The 16068-nt window shown below is 42.0% G+C and overlaps 1 protein-coding gene across 2 annotated transcripts; it reads right to left on the bottom strand.

Annotated features, from left to right (window-relative positions):
* Positions 1-404: 404 nt before the first annotated feature.
* Positions 405-15902, bottom strand: hmox2b (heme oxygenase 2b). Of its 2 annotated transcripts, none has more exons than XM_088936572.1 (6): positions 15736-15902; positions 12086-12229; positions 8499-8616; positions 6395-6886; positions 5022-5142; positions 405-4834 (listed from the first exon to the last, which is right to left on the bottom strand). In XM_088936572.1, exons 2-6 carry the CDS (start codon positions 12181-12183, stop codon positions 4707-4709), a joined length of 957 nt encoding a protein of 318 aa, XP_088792698.1. In that variant the 5' UTR covers positions 12184-12229; positions 15736-15902; the 3' UTR covers positions 405-4706. The 2 variants fall into 2 exon arrangements, with proteins under 2 accessions (XP_088792698.1, XP_088792699.1); XM_088936573.1 differs by having other exon boundaries at positions 12086-12226; positions 15736-15900.
* Positions 15903-16068: the final 166 nt, after the last annotated feature.

Raw genomic sequence — 16068 nt, forward strand, 5'->3', positions numbered from 1 at the left:
CACTCTTGAGGACACTGAAAGGGTAGCAGAAGTCCCACAGTTTGACTTTGTTTAATGTTTAATTGGTGGAGGAACATCACAGAAACTTGAGATATTACTAACTAAACTTAATTTATTCTAGGCCTCCAGCGCTAATTTGTGATTAAAGTAGATAAACAAAAAATAAGTGTTTAAAACTAAGGATGTGTGAGTTATGCAGGTAAGGAAATGTGCAGACCTGATGGATATGGCTGTCTTAGTTCTCTCCTTTCGAGAAATTGTGGACATACACAGTACGGTTTACCGATCATCAACACAAGCTTTACTTCTTACTACAAATCCTAAAATCATTTTTGTAGCAGGTGCACTGACATTTAATTGAACATACATGAATGTCCAGGTTATTAATAAAAAGACTCCCAGCATTTTTTTCTAAAGGTAATTATTTTTTTTTTAATTCTTCAAAATACACCTTAGTTGTTAGGTTTACACTTTCCATTAGTCTTTTTGTACACATTTAGCATTTTATTCTTTATTTTTAAAGTACTATCAATGCATTTCTTTAGTTTAAACATAACTGTGATGAAACTTTCACCGTGTAGAATACACAAAAAAAGTCACTTCACAGCTCTTTCACCAAAAAACACTTTTCTGTGGCAATAGATTAGATGGTCACAATAGCACCATCTAATGGTTTTACCATTGAGCCTTAAGGTAAAATTAGGTAAATACAAGGTGTCAAATGAAAATTAACAGTTCAAACTGTTTTGTTACACATCATTGCATAACAGATTATTCTTGTAAGAAGAAAAGAGCCCGTTAAGAATTAGTAAGTTTATAACAGAAATCATCTCCCGACTGTCCTTCTCTCTCCTCTTTGAAAACACCAATGCTTTGCATTATATCAAATTAATGGGACCCATGAAAGCCCTCATTGGTGCATTATTGCCCATGACAGCACAGACCTCAAACACAAGCAGAGCTGGAAACACCGCTTGCACCTTTGGGTGAACCAGAGTAAAGCTACAACTTCAGTTTAACTGAAGCGAACGGCATACATAATTAAATTATAAAGGCTATCCTTTGGCATACAAGAGCAAATCACAGAACCACTAAGAGCATGCAAAGAATCAAATCCCCTCATTTCCCCCTTGGAATGGCTTCTGGGTCTAGGTGCTTTTGGTCATGGTTTAAATAAGGAAACAAATAATCGCATATTCCACCAATTACCCTATGACAGGGTCTGTGCACCCTCTGCAGATGAATGGGAATACTGAACCGTGCTACTGCTTTTCAAAAAACAGTTTGGGAGAGTGCACAATTATTTGACAGTGCTGAAAGTTCAAGTGTTTTAACCTTTGTTCTCTTTACAAAGTACAACTACACAAGTTGATAAAACCTAAAAAAAACCTCAAGAAACACCTCAAAGAAGAATTTCAGGAACAGAGCTTCTAGGCACACTCATTAGCATTAATATTGCATACCATTCACTTCCAAGTCAATCAACTGAAGATCATCCTCACAGGCTTTGTTTGCAGGGACAAAAGCTAGTCTTCAGATTATTATACACAGTATCAGAGTAACAAAGTAAATGGTTAAACAGAAAATATACTTCAGTACTACAAGCTATAGTAGATTTATAACTATGCAGACAGAGGCTAGCAACATCTTTAACTAGATCTCATGCTATCATTGTAAAATAATAAAATGCAGCAACATTAAAACATTTCAGCAAAGACATTTTCAGAAGTGCAGCTTTGTGCAAGTTGTGGTGTAACGAACCGTTTCAGTTACTGTGTGCGTATAGGAGAGAGTGTGTCAGTCTCCTACAAGACTGACAGCACTTCACCAATCACAATTTCCACACATTTCCACTGCAAAACAATGGATTTACAAATACTTTAGGAATGCAATGGTATTCCTATTCAGAATGAAAAACAAGTCAGTATTAGTGACAGATATCCTATGCACATATTCCCTAAAAACAAGATACCATGTGCAGCTTGTAGCGTGATCATTGTAATTCACAGCATCCAACCAGTTTTCTTAAACAGTAATGGAAAAATCTACGATTGAGGAATTCATTAACTTCAATCTTTTTCATGTAACTCTTTTGATCCAATCCATTCCTTAATAATCCACATTACTAAACTGAACCGTTTTTGTTTTGTAAAGTGTTGTAAAATGCATTTAATTAAAAAAAACTTGTAAGATAACAGCCACCTTGACCAAAATGTTTATGGTTTGCAATATGTAGTCACCCTTTTTTTGTCCTTAAAAGTTTTTAAAAATTAATTCGATCATTATCCCTGATATTCAGATTAACCATCTAATTAAACTCTTTGCAACATCAAAATGGTGTCGTTTAACTTCAATTTAAGGCTCTTGCTACAAATGAATACTTTTTTCGCATTTCACATTACAGACGAAGGCTGCAGTTTTTGTTTGTACATGCTTAAGGAATACTTTACTGCTAACTGTAATCGTGAGGTAACCACTGAGCCTGAATAAGATAACAAAAAAAACTGTCCGTGTTTCCATTCTACACCTAGCTAGAAAAGTCAGTTCAGAACTGGGAGGGATGACCGTATTACTGTTGCAGAACATGAAGACTTTACAGGTCAAAATGCATTGAAACTATACTAAGAGATCAAATAATTTACTGCATAAGGTAATTTCTGCTGTCAATCGTATTTAGTGGTCATGGGTTTGTATGTTCTCCCTGTGTCTGCATGGGTTTTCACCAGGTACTCTTGTTTCCTCCTGCAGTCCAAAGACATACTGGTAGGTAGAGAGTTTGTGTCGTGTTTGTGTCCATGTGTGTGCCCTGTGATGGACTGGTGTCCCATCCAGGGTGTAGCTTGCCTTGTGCCCACTGCTTGCCGAGACAGACTCTAGCTCCCCCACCAACCTGAATAGAATAAAGCAGTTAGAAAATGGATGGATAAAAACATAAAAGGAGGTTTCCTAAAGAAAATTATTTAGAAAACAATCTTCTGTAATTTTCTGTTCTTGCGCAACTGCTTTGGAAGGACCTATTGTTTGCTCGCAGCAAGATACACAGCTTGCAATGCACTCCAGCTGAAGGGTTCAATCTGTCTGGAGAAACAGCAGGTCTCTTACTGGCGTGGCTTCAGGTTTTTGTTCACTAAATTACTTCAAGATCACTTGCTTCAGTTCTAAATATATTTGTCCAAGGCTTTAGTTATTAAAATAGAAATGTTCATCTCTAAAACTGCAACATTGGGCTTCTCGAGGGCAAAGGCTGCAGAACCTTGATCAAATAAAAAATCAAAATGACAGGATTTTAATCAAATCAAGGCAAAAGTGCTTTGCATATTTACTAAATAAATGTTCACGTTTACAAACAGCCATAACAGATTGATGACGAGTCTGAAAAAAGTGAGCTCTCAAAATAATACACACCAACCCGATACAAATTCACCTGAATTTTGTCTACGTCCACTCCTATGCTATTCCTAACTCATTCCAATTAAAAGAGCACTTATACTACCCTAGGCTTCTTCTCTTCTGCACATTTTATGAACTAAGTGTTAAATCAAGGATTGCGTAAAATATAAATTATCTCATGTTCCAAAAGAGAAGCAATGTACAGACCAGTAATCACAGCCTTATCCAAGATAAATCCCCATTCTTCACTTATTTGCAGATTGCCATCTAATTCCTCCTCCTTGATGCTTTTTGAAACCCCTCCTCCTAACTGCTGTGTGTGGTACCAGCACAGAATGACAGCCGTGTTCCTTCACTGCACTGCAGCTAGAGCATCAGTGACAATGCCTTGCACTAGGCCTGATGAAATTGCGCTGGATCTTAGATTAGATTGCAGGAAAAAAGTCTAAAGATCCAAATTGTGCACCTAAAAAGAACGTCTCGGGCTTTAACAAGAAAGCAGGACAAAATGACTTGCTACAAATCTGTTTTCCGTAGCTTTTTGGCGACATCCTTCATGGCAAAGATTGCCTGACCCGATTTTTAAAAATAGGTTTCCCCTTATTTCAAAATCGCAGAATGAGGACAATACGCCATTTGCTGTTATTTAATTAGATGATGAAAGCTTCAAGCAAGGGCTTTGATCCTGACCATTTAAATCATGAGACGACATCAATTTCCCTGGTAAACTGATAGCATGCTGGAGTGGCACCTTCCTCAGGTTTTTAACTACTGCATCCAAATGCCTTTTTTTTTAAAAAATGGGAACTGACATGGTGTGTATTTTTGTATTCCGTGTCAGTTCATTCGCAAATCACCATAATGTTTCAGTCAAACTACATATGGCATATGCTTTGACTTGAATGCATACTTCAAGCAGCTGTTTGAAACAGTCTGGGAACTGGAACAGCACGAAATGAGCTGAAGTTCTTACATACAGTAAAACTCATATGAAGTTCCTGATCTAATCTGCACAGGTTGGATTCAATCCAGCAAAATGGGCCATCTTACTGCAGCTCAACGTTCAAACAAAAAAAAACAATGAAAACATTCTGCTATGAAAATCTGCTTGAGAGTTGAGAGCATAATACATCAATGTTGCTATATTTCCAATTGAGCCGCACAGGGTTTCTTGTCAGCACTAAACAACACAACGGTGTACTGGGGCCGGTCCCGTCACAGGGCAGAGGGGCGGGTCTTCATGGTCGCCAGCCACCAACCCACCACTGTCTCGCTCCCCGTGTTCCCCCAGGACCCAGGTCTCAGGCCCTCGTCCGTCACATGGCGTACCAAGCAGCCACCCCCGCCAGCACAGCCACGCAGGCGGCCATCAGGACCTGCCCCATGGGGTGTCTCAGCAGGGCCGCCGCCACCTGGCAGGCGTAAGACGAGCCCCCGCCTGCAGCTAAGAGGAAACAAGGAGAGGTCGGTTCAGCTCAAGGCAGACTTGGTCTGAGCAATGAAACGACCTTGATCCAGGCCAGGCCACTTCAGATCTGCTCCCCAGCATCCCGTTTCTCTTTCCAAGAGGATTACATTCTCCAAAGGCAGATGAAAATAACTCTGTCCAAGCCCCATTCACCGGCTCTTACCCATCTTGGCGGCGTAGTATGGGCATTTCCGGATGTCTCCCTTCCCCTCATACACCGGTAGACCACCGTCCAGGACCTCATCCTTTATCGTCTGACCAATTTTGTCCAGTTCGTCGAAGATCTGCAGGCAAAACATCGATTATGGCAACTGTCCAGGTGCCTGAGGAACACCATAATCACCATAATTTTCAACAAACCGCAGGAACAACAGTATCCCCAAACTTTCTAATGTATCTGTAGGATACTGATATTCTCCAATCTGTCATGATCATCCTCCCCTGACTCCAGGATTTGGTGGAGCTTTGCTCTGATGGGACTATAAGGGAGAAACCCTTTAATCTTGGAAAGGTTTTCTGCAAAATCATCTTTTACTTCAAGATCTGACTGGACTGTAGTTTAGGGAAGTTTAAGCCTGCTGATGACCAGGGTTTGTGCCCTTTAATTTCACCACTACTTGCTTAACATGAAAAATACTAAAGAACTATACTACCAGTTATCTTCAAACATGGAAGTTTAAGGGTATAAATTTCAGAATGCATTTATTGGTATTCAAAGTTTAACCACAACTGGTCCTTCACTAATTAAAGATGTATGCAGACATAGTTTAATGAAAGTAAATTATGATATTTAATAATAAATGTTCCAATAGCCTGTAAACAAAACACTGTTAAAGTTAACAATAAATGGAGCCAACATAACCAAGAGGGAGAAAAAACATTCCCAGGAAGGGAAAAAAAAGTAATTTAATGACTCCTGAGGTCTAGCAAAACAGCAGCTGTTTGAAACTGATTATCACTGACAGAAATTAAAAACAACCTGCAGACACGAGATCTAAATGGACTTTTTAATTAAAAAAAATCCAGATTTATCAAAAACAACCTATTTGCCTTTCAGCCTCAGGAATCCTGTGTGACCTACAAACAGCAGTGCACGTGGCGGGATAAATCAAAGCAGCTGTCCCTCACAAACAGTTTATCTCCAAGCGCAAAGATCTGATCCTTCCAGGAGAACGGATTCGGGTAACAGGAAATCCTTTATACAGAATTAATAGCATTGTTTTAACCTGCATTGGACGTTTACACCTTTTACACTACACCTGAACCTCAGGTCTCAAAATCAAGGTATAAATTCGTGCCATCTTTTTTTTATTCTTATTCCGAGTAGTGTTATTTTTGGCCCACTCGTGTTCAACCTTGTTCAGAGGTTTCAGTGCTATTTCCCGTTTTGGGACAACTGACTGGGACAGCTCTCCACATTAACACCACAGGGTGACCAATCAGCACCTCGAGATGAGACTTTTAAAACAAGCCATCTCTCAGCTAAAGGATGCAGACTGAAAACCTGGCCTCTACGTCCCACCCAGGCTGCCTCACCTCCATGTTAAAGCAGAAGGCCCGGTTGGCCTCCTCCACAATCCGTTCCTTGGTGTCCTGGTCCAGCTCCAGCTCGTTCATGCGGCTGCGGTAGAGCTGCTTGAACTCCTTGGCGCTGGAAATGTGGGCGAAGTGGTAGAAGTTCACCCCCTCCCCGGTGCTGGGCAGCCGCAGGGCGCGCTGGGCTACCTTCTTCAGCACCTGGCCCCCCGAGAGGTCGCCCATGTAGCGGGTGTAGGCGTGAGCCACCAGCAGCTCGGGGGCGCGCCGCCCCACCTCGTGGATCCTCTCCACGTACCGCCGCGTGGCCTCCGAGCACTCCACCACCTCCTGCCAGTCCTCCCCGTAGAAATACTCCAGGTCCTGGGCCAGAGCCTCCTGCCGATGCAGCTCCAGGGGGAAGTAGAGGGGGGCGAACTGGGGATGGTCCTTGTTCCTCTCCATCTCCGCCTCCAGAGCAGAGTAGGTGAAGTACAGGGCCACTGTTCCCAGCTGGAAGGGGGGGACACGAGACATTACAGGGTGTCCTTACACACCAGTCTCAAAAGAAACTGCCGGCATTCCCTCTCCCAAGATCCTCAACCCTCTGCGACTGGCCAAAACAATTTCATTGACGACGAACTCCGTGCAGGAGGTGGATTGACAGCCTGGGTAGTGCACCTCGCTCAAGCAAACAGCGGCCACGTGTTCTCATCTGGAATCTGAGCCCCAAACCCTTTAGGGAAGAAGGCTCGAGCTCGAACCTCTACCTCCATGCTGGGTATTGGTTTCCAAGCCCTGTCATTTTCTAAGCTATAACATCTAGATGAACTCTTCAGTTATGCTATCCTTGATGACACATCTGTGACTGCTTCATCTGTTATGGAGTATTCCCCAAGATTTCAGACACTTAAAACTGAAGCAGAATAATCTGAATTTGTTAGTTAAGACTTGAGACTGTCACAATACTTTTGTCAAAGATCAAGTACTGTATGCCCGTAGAATTCACAACTCATTCACAACCCATTTCTTTCATCAGTCCCATTTTAAAAAACAGGAAGATCGAAGTGCACAGAAATTAGTTAGACATCTACTTCATCCCATCTTGATCCGATGTGCTTTTGTGAATGTCTAAACTAAGCAGGAAAGTTGTATGTGTATCTGAAAAAAAAATTCTAAAAATGGATATATCAATTAGATGACTCGCAATTGAGGATGGAGTTTTCATTTTAATTTACATTTTGTCTAAAACCCTTTCACATTCTTTCAGCACATTTCCACAGTGTTGTGATGTAATGTAACAGCTGTCTCAGCACATCTGTGCAACATTGCCACCGCCTAGCACAACTCTGAATAGTCTGAGCACGACTGCAACCAACAGAGCAATGCAGAGGTCTGGGAAGATCTTATTAAATTTAATTAGTTCATCTTATTTTTACTATTCTCTTTTATGTCCTAACATGCATAACAGGTAGAATCACCTTTAGCAAAAATAAAGATAAAGGTCACTTTTGAAAATACTTTTTCCCCCGTTTCTGGAAAGACTGCAAGTGAGATCACAGTCAGAAGGCTTGCACAGCAATCTGTGGTGCTACAACAACTTAACTAGTAGTTGTGTTTAATTCCAGGGTGTTACATTAAAGAAAAAATACAAACACGTGTACCAAGTATGAAAACATCACCTGAAAGGCTGCCATCATCATCTGCTACGTACAGATCACTGAACTGATGGTGCTGAATGGATTGGGAGGGATCGCACGAGTACATTACAGAGTTTTTGTCCTTTAACAAAGAATTATTAATTAGAATTATAAGAATGATTCGACTTAACAGAGACTCAATTTTCAGTGCCGATAACATGAGTTGCGAAGGCAGCACACTCCTTCCCGTAGATCTCACAAGGGGGAGTAAAATCTCCTTTCCTAGAAATCCCAACTGCCTGAACACTCTGCTGGTGGCTGCTTGTAATCTTCCTTCAGCTCTCGAAGACAGAAGTCAAATCTGCTCTCTCTGCCTCATCTGTGCTCAGACCCCTAATCTCTGCACAAGGTCGTTCACTTAAAAGGCCTTAAAGCAATTCCAGGAAAAAGTGCCAGCCTGTCGCTCAGCCTGCTTAGCAGCTCACCTTGAAGAGCTCCTTGCGGATGCGGCCCTTGAGGAAGTCCTTGACAAACTGCGTGTTCTCCGCCTTGTCGTGGGACTCCTTGGTGCCCTCCTTCAGCAGCTCTGACAAGTCTCCAGGCCTGGGCAGAAACAGGGACAACAAGGTACACTCACTCTGTGGCGATGCCAAAGAGAGACCCGTTTCTTCACTGCTGCCCCACGAGCAATCCCCACAGTCTGCAGAAAACGAATCATACGCCAAGTGATAAAAATGCAGTTGCCAAGACGATCCAGGGGTTGCACATCTGGGGACTGCACTGAAGGAGCACTGCCCGTAAATCCAGTCTGTGATTATTTACATTACTTCTAGAACCTCGTTTTTTCAGGGATCTCGTTCCAGTTTCGCTTTCTCTAGCTGGTGATTCTCCACCAACACAAGGACTCGGGTTCAGAGAAGGACATGCCACCCAGATCTCGAAACAATACCGTGACTGAAAGAACTCCACGTGACTTCTTCAAGCGTATTCAACGTCACTTAAGTAGAAATATACCAAGGGCTTGACTTGATCTATGAATTTAATACATAATAACCCTAAACTATCAAGGAATTGCAAAATGTTACTAAGCAACTTTTTCCACAATCATTTTGCGGATTCTTGGGGAGTCTAATTCGTGATTCCTTCCCAGAGGACTTGGCACTCAGAACTGAGACCCTGGCTTTATTGAAGGCCCTCCACACAAGACTATGGGTCCATCTCAAATGGTTTTTAACAAAACAGGATAAACATATAACCCATTCCAAACCTCTTGAACAGGTGTTTATATTTAAAACAGCTCATAGAATTTTGAGATGAGGTCACATGCTACATCATAATTGATATAGAATGTTGATTTGTTGGTAAGCAACTATTCCAAACATCAAAAAAACATTTCTAATCGAAAGAGCAATCGATAACAGCTTTTACGTTTTTCTCCTGAAACATACTTCTAAAAGGAAGGAAAACTTTGGATCTAATGGAGATTGTAAGCAAATCTTATTGTACTCCTATAAATGTAGCTCATTTGTGGTAAATTTAAGCAATTAACTAAGCAGCTTTTTCCACAATCATTTTACGGATTCTTGGGGAGTCTAATTCATGATTCCTTCCCAGAGGACTTGGCACTCAGAACTGAGACCCTGGCTTTATTGAAGGCCCTCCACACAAGACTATGGGTCCATCTCAAATGGTTTTTAACAAAACAGGATAAACATATAACCCATTCCAAACCTCTTGAACAGGTGTTTATATTTAAAACAGCTCATAGAATTTTGAGATGAGGTCACGTGCTACATCATAATTGATATAGAATGTTGATTTGTTGGTAAGCAACTATTCCAAACATCAAAAAAACATTTCTAATCGAAAGAGCAATCGATAACAGCTTTTACATTTTTCTCCTGAAACATACTTCTAAAAGGAAGGAAAACTTTGGATCTAATGGAGATTGTAAGCAAATCTTACTGTACTCCTATAAATGTAGCTCATTTGTGGTAATTTTAATTTCTAATCATTTGTAAGATTATTTTAAGTAAGTTAAACACTATTCATAATTTTCATTCCAGTGCAATCTACCTTCACCTAAAGTACTTACGTAGATTTCAATATCATCCATAGATAAAATATGTATATAAGAGATGAAATACTTTAAGTATTACATGGCATGAACAGAATTTTTGCTCTGTGCCTAATATGTTTGTTTTTTTTTAAAAACTTTCAGAAATCAGAACAGCGCAGTGCTGCAGGATACTACAGCCTGCGCAGGACCATTTTACCAAACACCCGCCTGCACGACTATTGTGTGGAGAGCCTTCACCAAAGCCAGGTCTTCAACTCAAAGAAAGCCAATGGTGGCAATAAAGTCCTCTGGGAATCAATCATGTGTCCCAGTGACCCCAAGAATCCCACTGCCATCAAAATGAGACTGAAGATGATAAAGTCTACTGGTTCTCCTCCTCCATCTGCAGCCAGTCCCTCCAGGTCCTCTTCCAAGATCCTGGACCCTCCTCAAGACCCAGATATGTTCCAGCATAGAGGGGTGCCCATCCAGTGTGGAACCTCCTTTGGAACAAATGGAGAGTGTAGGAGCCAGCCAGCAATCCCATGGTACTGCCTTCGCACTGCAGCCCGGGATCAGGCTGGAGACTCCATCTCCCGCACTCATTGGACAACTGCCTACAACTCATGTGGCTCCATCGTCCAGGCAGAGGTACAGTCCAGCAGGAAAGGCAAACTGTAGTGGATCACATACCTTAGAAGTTACTACTGTTCAAGGTTTTTATTTAAATATTAATGGTTTGTCACAGCTGCTTGATCTTACTCATCTAATCTTTGGTTTATTCTTGAATACTCTGGAGAATTTACTTGAAGGTTTTAACTGTGCCAATGCATTGTTCTGTGATTTGGGTGGCATGTCTTTTCAATTCAACCCCTTTGTCTGTCCACAGATGGAGAACAGACTACTGAAGGAAGCAGTGCTGCAGACGAAGCCAACACACCCGCACATAACAGAGGGGCCGAAAGAAACTCTTGAGACAAAGAGAAACGCCCCCGTTCCTGATTCGGCTCCTGGCCACGGCTCCCCCAGTCATTCCACATGTGGGAGCGATGAGCCGCTGCTCATCCATGGGCTGAGTGTGGAGGAGTACCGCCAGGTGTACCACTCCGTGGTGGAGCCCATGAGGGTGAACTCCAAGGGGCGGCCCAAGCAATATAGCCTGGAGCTGGGCCGGCGCATCAAGCAGAGGCTGTGGGAGGCCTTGGACTGCCCCCGCTTACAGGAGATAGTGCACCCCGATGGACGTGTGCAGTTCATTAGTGTTACCACAGGGGGGCACAAGAGATATGCACCCCAGATTGAGGTGGACATCAGTGAGGAGCCCCTGCCTGTCCGAAATTCCTCAAGCCTGCCACCCCTGAAGAGAGCTAAGCACTGACCATCCTCTAACTAAAAAGTGTCTATTGTATTAATGTATTAACTTCTCATTAAATTAAAAAATTCCTAATCTTTAAAAATCTTGGCCTCCTTCCATTATAAAGTTCACTTAACTAGTTAAATGTTTTCTAGGTCATGCATCCATTTCCTAAGTGAAATGCAGAGTGACATTCTAGCAAAATGAAGAAATGTGTCTTTTTGCACATAAAACATTGTCTAGTTTACAAACCTTCTATAATGCCACATGTATTAAACAAGTTCCCCTTCTCAGCTGAGTAAGTTTCTCTTCAGGTACAATAATCTACTAAACATGTGCCACTCCTCCAATTGGCACAAACGCTCCTTTAAGGCATTGTGGAGTTTGCAGCACATTGAGTTTACTGAGGAGCATATCTGAGGACCTGGAAGTTTACTCCCAATTAATTTAAAATGCATGGGGAAAATAATTGCCAATCTGGCCAAAAATACCAGTTTGAAAGAAGAGATCACATATGAAACCAACCAGTGCTAAACATCTAAACGGTATTTAGAAAATGTCTCCCAAGCAATCCAGCAAAAACATTTAAAGAGAAGTTTTCGTTGATGGTGGGATATTTCTGCACTAGCGTGTGAACGCTGTCGGCCGGTTCCCCTTACTTGACATTCTCTTCTTCCTCGTGGTCATCATATGCCACACTCGACCCATTGGGAAGGTCCTCCATCTGCCCGGGCTCCTCTGCTTTCTCTGCAGGCATTGCTCTGTGTTGTGGCAGGCGTTGTGCGTCTCTTCACAGGGCTCTGCTGGAGAAAGAACAAGCACCAAGTCAGGCAGAGTGTGTCAATGGAGGGGAACGCTGCATGCCAATCAGCTACTGTATACATACCTCTTAATCCACACTTTCCTTACCAAGGTCACCACATAAGAAACAAAATACAGCTGGAATTTAAAAAACAGGACTAAATGTTCCTCTTGTACATTACTAATAGGAAATTCGAAAAATCTCCTATAATAACCCTATACAGTTCAGGTATCAAAACTCAAACCATAATAATGCTCTGCACAATCAGAGTCAGGTAACCAACAGGCTATCTGCACAAAACGGAAAAGGCCTCCTTGTCTAGTTATTCCAGGCAAGCAGAGCTTTTCTCCAGAATCCACTTTCACACTGAGGGTCACATTCTGCTGGGTTACATAACTCCCACGCTAAAACATATCGAAACCAGCTGTGCAGGTTCCTTATTTTATAAAAAAGTTACTGTCAAATAGAATAGAGAGAATAGGCAATGACAAATCACACACTTTAGCTCCAGGAAAGATCCTTTGTCTATTATATTGCCTTGCATGGACGTTTACACAAATAATTTTATCTTAATGGTTTTAAAAGAAATCGTAAAAAATACCAAATATGTACAACCGATCGGAAAAAAAAATTAAAGCATAATTTAATTTATATAAAGTAGAGTAGATGGAAAGTCTAACTGAACGTCATTAGACACATAAGGAAATTGTGAATTTTAGAGCTATGAAAGAGAATTATGTGGCCTTAAAAAAGAAATAAAACCTGCTTCCTTCTTTCTTGAAATGAACAAGACGACAGATCCAAAGGAGATGACTGTAATCGGTTTGAGACTACTGTGGTTTTAGTCTCCCAGGATAAAATTTGATTTATAAAATAAAATTTAATATGACGTACATTATTTCAATTCCTTTAATACTGCATCAAGCAGAAAAGCAGCTCATTGCTACTCGAAGACTGTCTTTTCTGAACTGATGTTTGACCTGAGTTTCATGTACTGTCTATCTTTACAACTATCGATGCAATGAAGTTTGTTATAATCCATAACATCCAGAACACACGTATTGCTATATTACAGGTTTTTCTGAGAAAACCGATGCAATCTTTTTCCCGATTCACACCGTCACTTTAAGATTTAGGTGAACCAGTTATTCTGCGTTCGAGAGGGGGGGGAAGCATTTTTTAAAATAATACCTCAATTTCTCTGGAATGGAGAATCATTCAGGTTTCCAATTTAGTGCTACAGTTTGGTACGGGAACTTTTTCTCTCTCCTAGTAGTAACATGCTCACAGTAAAGTAACCACTTGTGCTCTAAGTAAATCGGATTCCACAGCCTGCTTTTCAATTCAGGATCTTTCAACGGAAAAAAGACAAGACATTAATCAGTGATCAGGTGTATAAATACTTTACTGCACTGCTCTAGCAGAGAGTCACTTTTGAAAACCATGAAAGCAATCAAAGGACAAGTTGTAATTGATACATTACAGAATACAGCATAATAAAAGCAGAATTGTCTTCCCCCACAGACTAACTATGTGGTCATTAAAAATTCCACGGCATTTCTCAAAAAGAGTAGGGGTGTAACCACGGTGTCCTGGCCAAATTTCCCCAATCATGGCCTCCTAGTAATCCCCATCTATGAACTGGCTTCATCACTCTGCTCTCCTCCCCATTGGTAGCTGCTGTGTGGTGAGTGTACTGGAGCACTGTGGCTGCTGTCACATCATCCAGGTGGGGCTGCACACTGGTGGTGGTGGAGGGGATGCCCATTACCTGTAAAGTGCTTTGAGTGGAGTGTCCACAAAACTGCTATATACGTGTAAGCAATTATTATGATTATCATCATTATTATGATTATTATTATTATTAACTTCATTTTGTTTTAATAAGACCTGTAGGAAAGGCACTAATGTTACACTAGAGTCAACATCCATGCATCATCTAAAAGCTTCATCCAGTACAGGGTCACAGGGGAGCCAGAGCCCATCCTGGCAAGCAGGCACCCCAGGGCCATCTCCCCTCACACTGGGGGGCTAGCTGAGTCAGCGGGGCGGATCAGGGACAGCACACGTCACTCTGCTGAAAACAGGACAGGGGTCCCCCCCACCCCGCCGAGACAAAGCAGAAACAAAGCACAGCCCACCCAACCGCCCCCCTACTCCTGCAGTTTAACAGGGCACAAAGACAGCCGCACCGTTTACCAGGGGCTGGAAAGTTCAGGCTGTTTGTGCTCAGCTCCCCATTGTGCACTGGCTAAGGACAGGTTAGAGAGTGTAAACAGCAATAACATGCTCCCAAGTTTCATTACAACAATTACAGTAAGTGTCCTTAGAGCTGTCCATGGGCACAGCGAAACCATCATTCTCCTCTGTTAAGATCCCTCACTTGTCAACCACAACAAATAAAATACAACCTTAATGCGTTAACCTGACTATTTTGCATTAACAAGCAAAAACAAATATTGGGATAAACTCTAGTCATAATTTAGGATGTTTTTGTCAACAACACTTTATTACCACAACAACTCCAAAAAAGGAAAATGTATCTTTTGGGGGTTTTGGTGCGTTATGAATCTACCTCCGTTTCTCAAACAGGTGATAAAGGCAGGGGCTTTCACCCGCTGTATAAAATCTTCACATGGCGATGATCAGGTTTATACTACTCAACAAACTCCTTCATCAATATCCTGGTCATCTGCTGTGCCCCCAGAGATGACGTCATCTGTAAAACTAACCTATAGACGCTATTGCCTGGTTAACAACAGTTCGGTCTGCAAAGGCGTCTCTCGGGAAGGGCTGTATAGACTATAAAAGAAGGATCCAGCCTCTTAAACCCAGAAGAAAACTCAGTAAGAGTAAGAAGAATCCAATTAAAACCAAGATTAAAGCCTAATTCCGCAGAGCTACACTGAAAGCACCGTCTACAATTCAGTGCTATTTTTTCCCCCCATTCAAAATGAGATCATATAAGCAAGACATGAAACAAGCGTGCTTAAAACAAAAAGGCTTAAGTTGCGACTTCAGATCGCTACATCGACCCCTCAGAGCTAGAACCGAAAGTTGATTAATAACAGCTTCAAAATGACCAAGTCGCCATTACTGTCAAGGAAAAGGAAACTTAACTCGGGCACTGCAACAATAAAGCAGCATCTGACACAGCAGGCTTTCTTCGCCAGCTACGGCAGACTCACATGCTCCCCAGATGTACAGGTTGCAACACACTTTTCCAGCGCATACAGGCGACAGCGATGCATATAAAAACGGTGGGCATGCGGGGAAAACTTGGAGAACACGTTTGCTATACGGTGAGGACAGTCATTTGCAGCAGGTCTGGACACACACCTAAATTTAAAAACAACAATAATTCAGATACCTGAAGGTGTAACTTAGCTTTGGGAGTTACTACTGCTACTGTTACCCATGCACAACCTCTTCTGGTCCCGAACTGTAAAAAAACGGACATTCGTTACACGCGAAAGCACTGCGGTTATAACAACGCACACATCTCACCTGCATCTACTTTTCCACCACGAACGCGTACGCGTACACGTCGAGGTACTATAAACCCCTATATGTACGTTCTTCAGCAGCCCTCCAACGTCTTCAGTTAACTGGTAAAAACACTTCCAGCATCCCACCAACTGACCTTCTTCTATCAGACCCGCATCGCAAACAGGAAATGACCTCGCTGCCCCGCACCACGAGCTGCTGGCTGGCCAATCAAGTGATTCCTTTTCCATGCGCCGCCCATGGGATATTCTCAGCCTCCGCAGTCCAATATTCGCACAATCGCAGATATCTTTCTCTCTCTCTCTTTGGTGGGGTACTTTTCTTTGTCGCCAA

Source organism: Atractosteus spatula, chromosome 18 (genome assembly GCF_055471065.1).
Source record: "Atractosteus spatula isolate fAtrSpa1 chromosome 18, fAtrSpa1.hap1, whole genome shotgun sequence".
Classification (NCBI taxonomy): domain Eukaryota; kingdom Metazoa; phylum Chordata; class Actinopteri; order Semionotiformes; family Lepisosteidae; genus Atractosteus; species Atractosteus spatula.

Coding starts and splice junctions, on each gene's coding strand:
- hmox2b (XM_088936572.1), bottom strand. CDS start 12,183: ATGCCTGCAGAGAAAGCAGAGGAGCCCGGGCAGATGGAGGACCTTCCC. Junction 5,143..6,394: donor CCTTCTGCTTTAACATGGAG/GTGAGGCAGCCT, acceptor TTTTGCCTGCAG/ATCTTCGACGAACTGGACAA. Junction 4,835..5,021: donor ATACTACGCCGCCAAGATGG/GTAAGAGCCGGT, acceptor GTTTCCTCTTAG/CTGCAGGCGGGGGCTCGTCT.